The sequence below is a fragment of the Orbicella faveolata genome, unplaced genomic scaffold (assembly GCF_042242905.1).
Source record: "Orbicella faveolata isolate gen_17 unplaced genomic scaffold, um_ofav_v1 contig_26, whole genome shotgun sequence".
Classification (NCBI taxonomy): domain Eukaryota; kingdom Metazoa; phylum Cnidaria; class Anthozoa; order Scleractinia; family Merulinidae; genus Orbicella; species Orbicella faveolata.
Window position 1 is genome coordinate 16,849,846 of NW_028301554.1, and position 12,655 is coordinate 16,862,500.

General features: G+C 37.2%; 2 protein-coding genes and 1 long non-coding RNA gene across 4 annotated transcripts in view; 1 reads left to right on the top strand and 2 right to left on the bottom strand.

The window, feature by feature from the left end:
* Window positions 1-259: 259 nt before the first annotated feature.
* Window positions 260-3,221, bottom strand: LOC149108364 (uncharacterized). The gene is made up of 2 exons (XM_089295435.1): window positions 2,545-3,221; window positions 260-964 (listed from the first exon to the last, which is right to left on the bottom strand). Exons 1-2 carry the CDS (start codon window positions 2,911-2,913, stop codon window positions 800-802), a joined length of 534 nt encoding a protein of 177 aa, XP_089151561.1. The 5' UTR covers window positions 2,914-3,221; the 3' UTR covers window positions 260-799.
* Window positions 3,222-3,921: 700 nt separating this feature from the next.
* Window positions 3,922-7,904, top strand: LOC149108365 (uncharacterized). The gene is made up of 2 exons (XR_016208970.1): window positions 3,922-4,084; window positions 6,567-7,904. It is a non-coding gene; the product is annotated as an uncharacterized LOC149108365 (long non-coding RNA).
* The window catches only part of LOC110042358 (slowpoke-binding protein-like), a 13,675-nt gene continuing 5,393 nt past the window's right edge, over window positions 4,374-12,655 (bottom strand). For both annotated transcript variants that reach the window (XM_089295426.1, XM_089295427.1), the window contains 8 exons: window positions 12,361-12,446; window positions 11,876-11,982; window positions 10,967-11,064; window positions 9,682-9,735; window positions 6,783-6,848; window positions 6,642-6,709; window positions 6,333-6,407; window positions 4,374-5,816 (listed from right to left, as the gene is read on the bottom strand). In XM_089295426.1, the coding sequence (XP_089151552.1) occupies window positions 5,549-5,816; window positions 6,333-6,407; window positions 6,642-6,709; window positions 6,783-6,848; window positions 9,682-9,735; window positions 10,967-11,064; window positions 11,876-11,982; window positions 12,361-12,446 (822 nt within the window). In that variant the 3' untranslated portion in view covers window positions 4,374-5,548. The remainder of the gene's footprint in view (window positions 5,817-6,332; window positions 6,408-6,641; window positions 6,710-6,782; window positions 6,849-9,681; window positions 9,736-10,966; window positions 11,065-11,875; window positions 11,983-12,360; window positions 12,447-12,655) is intronic.

The window sequence follows — 12,655 nt, forward strand, 5'->3', positions numbered from 1 at the left end:
ATTGAAATGCACAATATGGCTTTTCTGCTTTAAATTACAGACCCTCGGTTTCGATACGGAAAAAAGTGCCGAGCGATAAAAGGAGGCTGTATTAGCAGGTTACAGAGGGTTAACAGCTGGAGTCTGGAGGGTCCAAAAAAAAAAATTGGCGGACAAATTTAAAATAAATTTTCAGGGTATAGGTGGTTAAGAATTCAATGATTCCGTCTTATGGGAACACTTCGGTAACGGTCCGAGAGGCTAATGTTCAGTTACTCCATTTCTGTTCTGTAGCTATTTATTCTATACATCTATGCAACTGTCGGTAAATGAGTAAATAAATTTAAATTAAGGATGATTGAATTGTCCACAAGAAAATAAAATTTCTCAAGAATAAAAACAGTAATATTAAAAAAAAGAAAAATGAAATGACAAATATATAGTTCTTTCAAAATGCGACATCGGATTTTGGCGCGTTTAAACGCTTCACCTGAAAAGTTCTTGAAAGTAGAAGTCTGAGTGTTTTTTTTTTTCCCCGTCTTCTTCCGCGCGCACGATATTAGGTTTTATGAGTATACAAGGCGTTCGAACTCGCTTTATAATATTTTATTTCAATCTGAGTCACGTTCAGACCTAAAATCAATACAAATTGAGGGACAGTGTTTTTGCTCGTTGAGATTCGTAATGTGTCTTTTTTTCAGATTAAATCGCCATTAGCACGTTTTTGATGTTTGGTTTTCAGAAAACTTGCGATCTCTGCCACGTCGATAAGCTTTTTAAGGTTTTTCCACTTTTTCCGCTTTGCTAAACACCAGTTTGGTCACACGAATCTGGCCAATTTCGACTTTGTGAGAGCTTCAACCCACAGAATACGTGACAGTTGTCTTCTCCTTGGACGACGCATGTTCTTCATCCCTAGGTAGTGCGTGACGCCTAGAGCTGTGATTCCCGCCAAAACGATGCCCAGCATTAACCAGCCACCAATCTGCGAGGCAATCAAAAACTTAGCGTTAGTATTAGGGATATGATTCCCCCCAAACTTAAGCTTGTATTGCTAAATTTGGAACATAATGGCAAACCCTTTTGGGGTGCTTTACGGGCAAGTCTGGAACAGAATTTTAATTAAACAATAAGTGTAATAGAAATATTTACCAGCAACGCCGGTAGGCATAGCTGATCGAGTTAAGACCATCAGCTGATTCATCAAATGTGAGGCCCCGGCCACACTACGCTGGAGGAATCTGAAAACGGAGGTTTCACTCTGAAAACCGGTCAAATTTTTTTCGTTCACATTACGCCGGAGGAATTTCGAAATCACATGATTACCGTGACTATGTCCATTGTACACTGTTTTCGAAAAGCCCCGTTTTCAAAATGTTTCCCTTCTACACAAAAGCGAAAAGCAGGCCTTTTCAAATTCCTCCAGTTTGAAGAGCGTTTTCGAAGAGCTGCGTTTTCGTGACGGATTAGTGTGGACAGTAGGCCTAACCATAGAAATAAAGCGGCGTTTTCAAATTTCTCCGGCGTAGTGTCGACGCTGCCTAAATCAAAACACATAAAAAAAATACACGAAAGACAAAACAGCGACAATAAAAAAAGAAGGCCCCAAAAGCAAAAGAAAAGAAAAAAGCAGCGTTGCAACAACAGAATGAAAACACGAAATACAGAAAAAAGAAACAAATAAACAGGCAATTCGAAAGAGAACATCACCCGGATTTCATACTTTTTTTAAACCAAAGTTGTAAGTTTGGATTGATTCTATATGTATTCAAAGCGAGATGTTGATTTAGCGAGGGAGATGAAAGTTTATGCTCATCCAATTACTTAACCGAGGAAACAAATTGTTATAAAACAATGTTAATTTAAATCTTCACGAGACATTGTTTTTGTGCAGGAGGTACTTCCCCTCATGCTGTTGTTGACAATATTAGAAAAACAAAAACACCATCAAGAAATTCGAAACCAGCAAAGAAGGTACCCAAGTGAAATAATATATATAAATAAGGATCATGGTCCATTTTAAGAAAAGAAAAATGTCCTCATAAAATGCACACTTCTAATGGAATAAATCAAGTTAGAAAAACCGTACAAATTACATATGGTTCGGTACGGTAAGAAACGAGTTTCGTTTGCAAGATAATGCCCCTTTCTCAAAACATTTCTAAAGTACGTAAAAGCGATCTATAAAGCAATCGTATATCTGACTATATTTCGCTTCAGAAAGAAATCAATTAATTCAAAAACACGCATGTAAAACATGGATGTAATTACTCAGGCCCACAAAAATCGATTTATTAAAATCCAATATTCCAATTTTTTCTTCCCCGTAAACGCGGCGATAAATTTGCCAATTTTGAAGCTTTAAACCGTATATTCTCCTATTCAGAGTAGCCAACCTTTACAAGCTTATTACCATATAACGAAATTATAAACATGCTAGATTTAATTGTCCTCGAGAAACCTCCTTCGTATTAAACAACAGTTCAAGGCAGGCTGTTAATTTCATGACATACCAGGCTTTCTCATAACCACACAATCAAGTTTAATAATATTCTTCATACCTACCTTAAGATAAAATGAGGAATATTTATCGACATATCTTGGACAGTCTTCTTGTCGTTCACGGGAGCATCCATGTTTCTTCAAGTACGTGTCGTTCGCATTTCTGCGATTTTCCACCGCAATTGATGGACACATTACTGTCGCACTAGAGGATGTTTGCGAAATCTCCAATGTGCTGAAATTCTGTTTCCTTTGGCGGGTGGTAGTAACAGCGTCAGTCAAGTTTTTGGATAAAATTTCCGCACATTTTGTGGCTTGAGGTGACGAAGTTGTGGAAGGAGTCGAAGAGAACAGGGTAACGAGTTGACTTAAAACGATTAAAATCAGTATTTCAAGATGATTTTGTTTGAGTCTAGCTCGTATGGATGCCATTAAAAGAAAACTCTTAGCGTTTCTTGTTCACCAAGGACATGAAGAAAAACAACTTTCAACGCCGATCCCAAACAAGTGTGTGACAACTGGCAGCTTCCTCTGCCTCAAAAGCCGACCCTCAAATTGAACCCTTTTCAAAACACCTTTCTCGAAGCTCAGTTTTTCGAAATGTTACCGAGTGCTCGACGCTTAAGACACCTGAGGCAGTTGTGTTTCCGGATATTTCCAAATTCGAATATTCATATGCCAACTAGATATTTACATTTGTGCGACATTGGATAATGAATGAGTACATCTGGGGATTCAGAGATAAGCGATTTGACGAAGATCCTGTCATTTTGAATTTGGCGTGAACATCAGATTTGAATAGGAGTGGCTAAGACGAAATGAACAATTAAAAAAGATGTGAGAATCTGACTGACGGCATGAAAGCACTATTGTGTTCGTACATGTTGCTTTTAACATACTGGAAATACTGACTAGCTAGGTTCCGGTAAAGCTCTTTGACGATTCTAACGACAACGCAGCCGTAAGCACATTATGCAAAAAGATTCTTCTAACTTTCTATTTTCGGTACAAACAGCGCAGCTTTCATTTCAACACCTTGATATTACGTGTACTACAGTCTACAGATTGATTTTATTATAGCTTTGAAAAAGTCCGCGGGCGTTTAGTTGAAAATACGTACTTATGGAGATTAAAATCGAGTAATAAAGTCAAAATATATAAAACCTATTTCTCATGGCCATGCTAAAAAGCGGATTCATCGTCAATAATTACTTTAAAAAGGATTCACCAGAATTTGTGAACAAGATCTACCCCATTCACGTTTTAATCTACATGACGTTTAAATCTCCCACTACTGTTTTCACGAAGTTTCGATTTCGCCAAAAGCTAGCTTTCAATATCGTGCGGTTAAAATTTCACGGAAATGAAAATTCTTGACATTCATAACTATAATTGATTAATTGGAAACAACCCGGTTAATTCGATTTTCGGAAAGTTTTACTCAATTTGATGGTAAGGTTATTTTGTAGGTTTACAGGGCTTAAAAGTTATAGATTCAAAGAGTTGCGGCGACCGTTAAAAGCCCTCCGGCACCACTCCTCTCGGTGTGAATTTGGTAACACAGATTATCCATTTTCCGTGTCTTCGTGCCTCATGGCTTCAGGTGAGTAATTTGGGGCTAGCTGTGTCATGCTTAAAACTAGTCGGTTCTTGACGGTATGTTTAACTCAAAACCTGTTTTAAGTTTTCATAATTTAGCCAAGATAGTCCGCAAAAGTGAAGAGGGCCAGGGCATCCACTCGAGTTTGGAAACTGGTAACTAAAGATTTCACGAACAGATCAATTACAAAAATAACAATTTTCTATAATTTTATAAAACGAAAATTAAGCACGAAGTACGATTGACATGCGTAAAGAGCGTGGAATAACTTCTTCAAATTGACACACTGGCGAACGATTTGTAATTTTGTTTTATTAAGAGTCTGTTGCATTGCGCACTCTATCCTAAGAAGCGTGAATTTATCAGGCAATCTTTTTGAAGTAATATTAAAGAACTAATGCTAATATTACAGAGAAGTTCAAACCTAACGCATATTGAGCAGTTTATATTACTCATTTGACACTGACATGCCATATTTTTCATATTATATTGAAAAAATATATTTCTATTTTTTGAAGTTAATTTTGCTTGTTTCACTTAATTAAATAGCGCTATAGCTTCGACCTATCTAAATAAATATCTTCTATAAAAACTAATCTTCATCTCTCCTCTTCTTTTTCAAGCTTCAGTGCATTGTTTCTACAAGTATCGTCTTTTACAAAATCACCTTCAAGTTTCTTTGTCGCAACTCTAAATTATCATGCTTTGGCCCATTGTAAAGTACAGAACAAATTCTGAATTAGTTTAGCGTCGCTACTGAAAATGCAGCCAGCAATATAATTATGTCTTTGCTAGTATCAAATTCCAATTCATATAGTGAGTGTTTCAGCGAATAAAAAGCTCTTTTTATATGCTCGTTTAAAAAAGCGGAGAAATATCTGTAGACTAAATTAAACTTTCCTCTGTTATGACAAAGTTTTAATCCTATCTATTTTTCACATGCACCATGTTTTCTTCACTCTTTGTAGCTCTGTACCTAATCTCTACAGTGAAATGAAGATTCGTGCACTGCGTCTTGCTCTGCCTCGTGTTACCAATAGTTGATGACAAAAGCACGTAACATTACCTAAATGTATATATTATTTCAAGTCTACCAATTTAAAGTAGAAAATAACTGAGACAGTAACCCACCACAAAGGAAGAACAGGCTTAAGATTAAGACGATAACAAACCACAAACTCGGATTAGTCATGCTCGATTTTTCAACATGAGCCATCCATGGAGGAAGTTTGTTATCATATTTAAAATCCCTTTTCCATGATCATTCTTCAGATATAATCTAGATAATCATTTTGTTCTTAATTCCAACACGTCAGCTGCCGCCATGTTGTTCAATATGGCAGATTTTACGTGTACATGTAGATAAACAGTCGTATTTCAAGAAAAAGTAAACTCGTCACAGTTGCGTTGCACAACGAAGCAAACTCCACACAGCTAACTCGCTGTCATCTGACATTGACCTCTCATTCACACCCGTGGGGCACTTCTATCGTTTGTCTTGGTTGGTTTAAGCCTAGCGCCTTTTTGAATCTGACTCAACAGTGCTCCTCGACCAGCACTGTTGGGCGGTTTCGGCGGAAGAGGTTTGGATACCGATGCACGTTTTGTCCGCGGAGGTGGCGGGGCTTCCTTGGGGAGAGGGGGTGGATATTTGGGAGGAGGGGCGGCTGCCACGGGGTGGAACTGAACTACTGGAAGAACAGTTTTGTCCACTGACAATCGTTTTCCTTTTGATCTAAGGACAAAAATAGGAAAAAAATGACACCAATGTAACCCGCATGCAAGGCACGATTTATCTCTAAACCATACTGTATCTAAAACTCCACTACGCTATTAACTCTTTATTCTCATTTTGTAGTAACGTACAGCTTGATATCCTTCATTTAAGGGCCACATAACAAAGTTTCATCAAAGTTTTAACCACCTTGTACAGCATTAAGAGATCTGCCCACAAGTGTTTCAGTCTAGGTAATCACTCACTGGGGTTTCATTTTAAAGACTTCAAAAGTTACCAATACCTTTTTACAGAATGCTAAAAACAGTATCACATTAAATTACTGACAACTCAAAAAAGGTTTTAATGAAAGGGTTACACGTTAGCAAAAACGTTATTTTTGTTACTTAAAAAATAGACGTTGTCAAATTATGGCATTTTTATGCCAGTGTACGAATACAGTAATGTACACAAATCCGATTGTCCTTCCGAATTTGTGTCAACCCTTGCCTTCACCCAACCAACTACAGAACTTACTTCGATTGACTTCCCTCTCTTGTAGGTACTGTACCATCATCAGATGTCGATTTCTTTGTGGACATTTTCCGTTTCCTTTTGATCGGAAAGTTAAAGCGAAATTACAAGAGGAATAACAAAAACGAAAGCAGAAATATTGTTATTGGAAATGACGCGGATGTTTCAATTAAAAGTTTGCACATTAATTTTACTAAGAGAACCCCCATTTTCACCGTGTGTAATGTTTAATTTCAGGACACGAATGGAGATAATCGCAACACCATTAACGTTGAAGACTTCTGCTTCAATACATGGGCGTTGTTCATTTACCTCTGTCCTTCGTCGCCATCTTTCCTACATAGTTTGAGGAGCTGCTTCACATTTGAACTAAAACGAACCTGAAAAAATAAACAAGAGAAAATGTTGAATGATGTCGTAAAGAGAAAAAAGAGCAAAAGATTTCATACTTACGGGACCAGGGTTAAATTTCTTTAATCCGCGGACGTCACCGCCTCTGAAGAATGGATGAGCAACGAGCTGAAATCAAGACAAATGAGAAACGTTTTCGCTCCCCGTGATAAGAAATCTTCTAACTTTCAGTATTGGATTTGCATAACATCTAACAACAACCAAGAACGTCCTGCTTACTACCATTCAACTGCATGTCGTTAACTAAGGTTTCATCCCGGCACAAACTTGAAGGTTGACATCACACATGTACAGGACAATTAAAAAATCATTGCAATGGTTAGAGAGTACGTTTAGCTTCAGTTAGACTGTTAACGGAAGTGCCACTAACCCCCCCCCCCCCATTTTTTTTTCGCTAATATAAATTTCCTTTTTCTCTTGATCACCACTGCGAAAAAATTATCGTTGTAGCTATTTTCGTTAATTTTCTATGAATTTTTAAAGTTTGTAAATTTGCCCTTTTCCATGTTCACGACCGAGGAATAGCGAAGAATTGGACGAGTTGGCTTTTGACGTCACTTCGGGAATAACAAAGTTTTGTTTCTAAGAAGAATGTATGCGAACATGCGATAGTGTGTGTCAAAATCGTTGCAGAATGCAAAGAAGATATGTTGTTGGAGGCTGTAGCAATACAGGATGCGTAGAATAGAGTATTCCTCTTCATTCAATACCTCTATCTCGATGAAATTCTACCAGAAACGAGAAAAAGACCAAAGAAGTGGGCTGATCTGTGCGAAGCTAAAGCCGGGGAGCCATTGAGGATTTCTTCGATCTCGGGTTCGCCGCTAATGTAAAAACCTAAAGATTTTCATGGCCTGTATATTCTTCTCTATCTCTAGTGGAAAGCTTGAAATTGTCAAGGTACTCCATAAGACAGGAATTTGGGATAAGCTGGAAGCCATCTGACTATTTCGAGCGCAAACGATCCTCCGAGTCCCAGACGAAACTTTAGGTGACGAAATTACACGGTAAATTAAACGCATCGCGTTTTGAAATAGAGACTTGTCTAAACGAATAACAAACGAAACCTACGTTCTACAACGACGCGAAGAAGATTGTTGAGGCTTCGAACTGGTGAACTAGCTATGTATTTGTGGATTTTAATAAAAACACACGCACGCCGAAGGTCGCCTGTAATCCGGCCGTGTTTCTCAATGGCCATTCCGAATACAGAACTGTTTTGCTCTTTGAGCTTCGTCTCTGAGGAACGAAAAACATCTAAATTACAAACTTAGAATGGATCAGGCATTTATAAATATATGAGGAAAGCGAAACAAACGATTACGATTCGACTCTATAACTACCGACGGAGTTTGTTGTGCTGAAAGAAGAATGCGCTTGTCAGTCAACCGAAACGCAAACTAATAAGTCGAGGACTCCCAGGTTATTAGCGTCAGTGGTAGCGTGCGGAAAGTGGACATTTCATTCAAAATTACAGTGAATTAGAAATCTATTCATTCAACTGAAATTATACTGAACCTCTTTTCAAGATCTTGTCGAAGGATTTTCCATGATTTCACTAGTACGGAATATGAATATGCATATACTACGGTACTACAGTAATTGAATATGCATATACTACGGTCGGTCGACAATAACGAAGCGAAAAGTTACCTCACCTTCGAATATTGTTTGCCGACATCTCTGCTCAACTCTTATGTTAAAACTATTTTCAATCATTGATCTGGAGAAGTAGGCAAGAGTGGAGTACGACTGCATCGCATTTTAACTTGCATTTCGGGGGAAATTAATATTTGAATGTAAAAGTGTTTTGACAATCCGAAATTTGCACGTTCCGTAAAGTCAAATTACCCACTCTTCGTGTTCATTAACATCTTTATAACTCTTTCAGAGCTGTAAGCTAACTCTTCAGTCATTGTTTGTACCTTTATAACCCAAATGGACCGGCAAATTGTCGATCCCGGCCTAAATATAATCGTACAACGCGGCGATCTCGACTGGCGACACGCACTTCGAAATGGAAAAAAATATGTACTTCGCAGCCGTCCAAATTGTAGCTAGACTCCGAATTGTAATGCTAGATGATACAGTTCTTTCACTCAAAGTTCTTGTCCAGTTTTGATAAAATATGAATCACAAATAACCCGAAAATGTTTTGACTGCCCTAAAAGCTCAGTCAAAAGTCTCTTGAGTGTTTTAGCCCGGTTCCCGAAGTGACGTCACCAGTAGCCCGACCCAGATCCCACTTTGCGCGGTCGTGAACATAGGAATTACGTGTTTAAACGCCTGTAGAAACGCGGGAATTTTATCAATCGAGATAATTTTTTCGCAGAAATAGTCAGGGAAACTAGTAGATTTTATTAAGGGAAAAAATATTTTTGGGGTTAGTGGCACTTTAAAGGAGGTTAGTTATGAAAAATCAGTGAAATCATCAACCTCTCGGTGTAATGAAGAGCAAGGTTAATGCAATATCGGGGGCAATAAGATGGATGTTCTCCTGGCTCGTTTCACTAACATCTAGTATAATGCAAAGCATCTCTTAAATTGGTACGTTTTTGTACCTTGTTTGTTTAACAAATAAAGAAGCCTAAGCCTTGTATTACACTGTGATAAAACACGACGGACATTTTAGAACGAGGGTAATGTAGAAAACACGAGCCGCAGGCGAGTGTTTCCTACATTTCTCGAGTGTTCTTTAATGTCCGGAGTGTTTTGTCACAGTGTAATACACGGCTTAGGCTTCTTTATTTGCTTTATGATATAGAGGTAATGTGGCGAAAAACAATAAAACACGCTTTTTCTATGTTTTATACTGTGATAAAACATGGGTTTTTGACCAATCAGAGCGCGCGCAGGGTCCTATCTATGTTATAAAAATAAATAAGGTGCAAGTTATAAATTATAAAAACGAAAAACTAACTAGAAAGACAGCAAGACTCACCTCATCTAACGTTGGATACGTTTCACTTTCATTGAAAAAGATAAAACTTATAACCTGAAACAACGTTAAAATGGCATTATCACTATGTTTCTAACAGTGCTTCGATTTATTCATCCATCTTCAATAAGCTCCCTCCGGCAAAAGGAAAAACCTCTCTAAAACTACACATGGAGTATGTCATGCACTATTACTACACTCTGATCTTTGCTAACGTCGATTTTCACATTTTTTCATTTTTTTTATTTCATTTTATTTATTTATTCCATTCTAAAATTACAAAGATAGATAAAAAGTAAACAAGTCAGAGGAGACATGGATAGGGCAAAAATATAGCAAGCTAATTAGATGCTCTTGCTTAATTGACAATAATAATTAGGGTAAAAAAGTTAACTTAACATAGGAGAGGAAGAGGTATGAATTAATTAATACTGAGCAAAATAATACTGGAAGAGTGCGTTTATAAAACGTTTTCTAGTCGCTAAGTTACGTATAGATAAAGGAAGGTCATTCCAATAGTAACATCCAATAACAGTGGGGCAAAATTTCTTTATATTTATTCTGGAGAAACCGGGATTTAAGTGTTGTAGGGATGCACTTCGAGTAACGTAGTTATGTTGCTCAGATACCAGAGATAAGGTGTAATTAGACGGTTTTTCATCAATTAAGTGGTCATATAACATTCATTAATGGTCATATAATAAGATTTTCACATCTTACATGTACGTTATAAAAGACCGCGATGTAATGATTACCATCTACAATACACATTTTTTGGTATTTGACCATATCAGTGAAGTCCAGAGACCACGCAAAATAATTGTCTCACTATACTATACTACGCCGTAGTGCTGCAGTTTGGGGCTAAAAAAAATAAGGTGATAATAATTCACTCATTTCATGATTTAACATTTAACTAATTTCTTGCATGAGAAATCCATCCATCCATCGACTAAATGTGTGAACAATGAACAACTTCTGCGTTTCTTTCCTCTGCTTTTAGAAGAAACGCAGCGTAGAGATATACATACTAGTTATTCAACGCTTTCTCGTGCTATACCATGGAATATCCCACTTGTCACTTGTATTTTCTGGTATACACACTCACCTTCAACTATTTTATATCATGCCATAGAAAATACAGTGGCCAACAAAATCAGTTCCACATACGAGCAGCACACGATGGGAAGGTTGAGTGTAATACCGTCGAGTATACAACGACTTTCCTGTATTCTGATTGACTGTATTTTCTATGGTGACATAGTATAAATTAAGATACTCTACAAACCTCTACGACTGGTGCATTTCTGAGTTTCGTCAGCTGTTCTCTCTTTGGTTCTGACGTGGTTAACTCCCAGCCTGCTAACATCTCATACAAAAGGTGACCTGGACAATAACGGTAATGATAAACTGAAACTGAGCTTGTTTCTGATAAAGACAGTCCTTTCCTTAGCTGTTCAATGGATGACTATTAAGTGTAACTGTACATGTACCCACATGTAGTACACAATTGCACAGTGGGCTATAAATCTCCTAGAAAGTCTAAAACACATACTCCCGCAAGCTAGTTGAAAAAAATATATATACAAGGCCTCTCATCAGATCTTGAGTGTAAAGCGTGTCGGCTGTCCCTTCGTCTGACCCTTCCCCCCCCCCCCCCCCTAACCCGATCGGGAAGTTTGGAGTTTTGCCCAATTGTAACTAGGTTTGCCGTAAATGTAACTAAGCTTCCCACGTCCTTGAAAGAAATGATGGTACTTACATGTATATATCGAGATTATTTTTATATCGCTGTGGACTTGAAGACAACCTTTTGCTAACGTCTATAATAAATGTCTTTGCTGATAAATTAGGGGCGGTTTTTTTTTACCTTAACAGGCTATTGGGTAGTAAATGTACTTTGCCAGTCTTCCCTACTCAAAACTGATATTTTCAGATGAATCCAGAGGCATGCTTGCCCAGGAAGCCTCTTCTGATCATGACGTTCATAGAAACATTTATAAATGCATATTATGTAAGTTACAAACTTCAGTCTGTTTTTCTGTGGGCTGAAATTGGTATTTATACCAACAGTTTTATACCAATTGGTATTTACACAGATAATTTGTACCAATTGGTATTTATACCAATTTCAGTCCACAGAAAAACAAACTGAAGTTTGTAACTTAAATGTACATAATATGCAGTGCAATCTTACCAAACTGAATAACTTCCATATCATCTTGCTTGTCTTTTAAAAGCCTCTTTATGGTAGGATAGAGTCTTGATTTCCAACCAAACAGAGAGTTTTCAAAGCCAGACAGTCTACAAAGAACAATAATTTTAAACACATTACACCTGCAGCTATTAGGCAAAATTTACAATATAAATGTACGTATACTTTGCACTGTGGGATGTAGCCTCTTTAAAAGGTTAAAAAAATTAAATTTAAAGTTATTTTAAAGGCCTTTTGTACTGTATGTGTACTTCTAAACTGTTTTTGTTTTCCTTGATAAAGCTCAATGTTTTCAATGAGATCAGATGTACAGTATAATACAAACTTCTAAATGGATGTGTTGTCTTTTGACAGAAGCTTTTCACTTTGTTGAGGTGAAAAGGTTCTGCTTTTGATAAATTATACATATCTAACATGGCTATATTTAAGGAAATCAAAACTTCAAGAACAAAATCTTGTTGACTTACTTGGCATTTCCATTAATTATAAAAATGTTTCCAGAATGTAAGTGACCACAAGCTGGAAGGCCCTTTTCCCTCAGATAGAGCAATGCCTGCCAGTAGGTAATCATAAATTGACAGCTATTTAGAAGTTTGTTTCAGGTTTGCAAGAACATTCCACAACAACAATACTATAAATTATTATTAAACACTATGAGCATACATGTAACTAGCTCGCAATTGAGCAAACGGATTGATGAATGATAATTGCACACATGGCATTACACTCAACAAATGAACAAGTGAACAAACTATTAAACAA

What these genes read in the sequence shown, in the direction of transcription:
- LOC149108364 (XM_089295435.1), bottom strand. Translation starts at nt 2,913, where the DNA reads ATGGCATCCATACGAGCTAGACTCAAACAAAATCATCTTGAAATACTG. An exon ending in ATTCCTCATTTTATCTTAAG is followed by an intron (nt 965 to 2,544) that starts GTAGGTATGAAG and finishes ATTGCCTCGCAG; the next exon opens with ATTGGTGGCTGGTTAATGCT.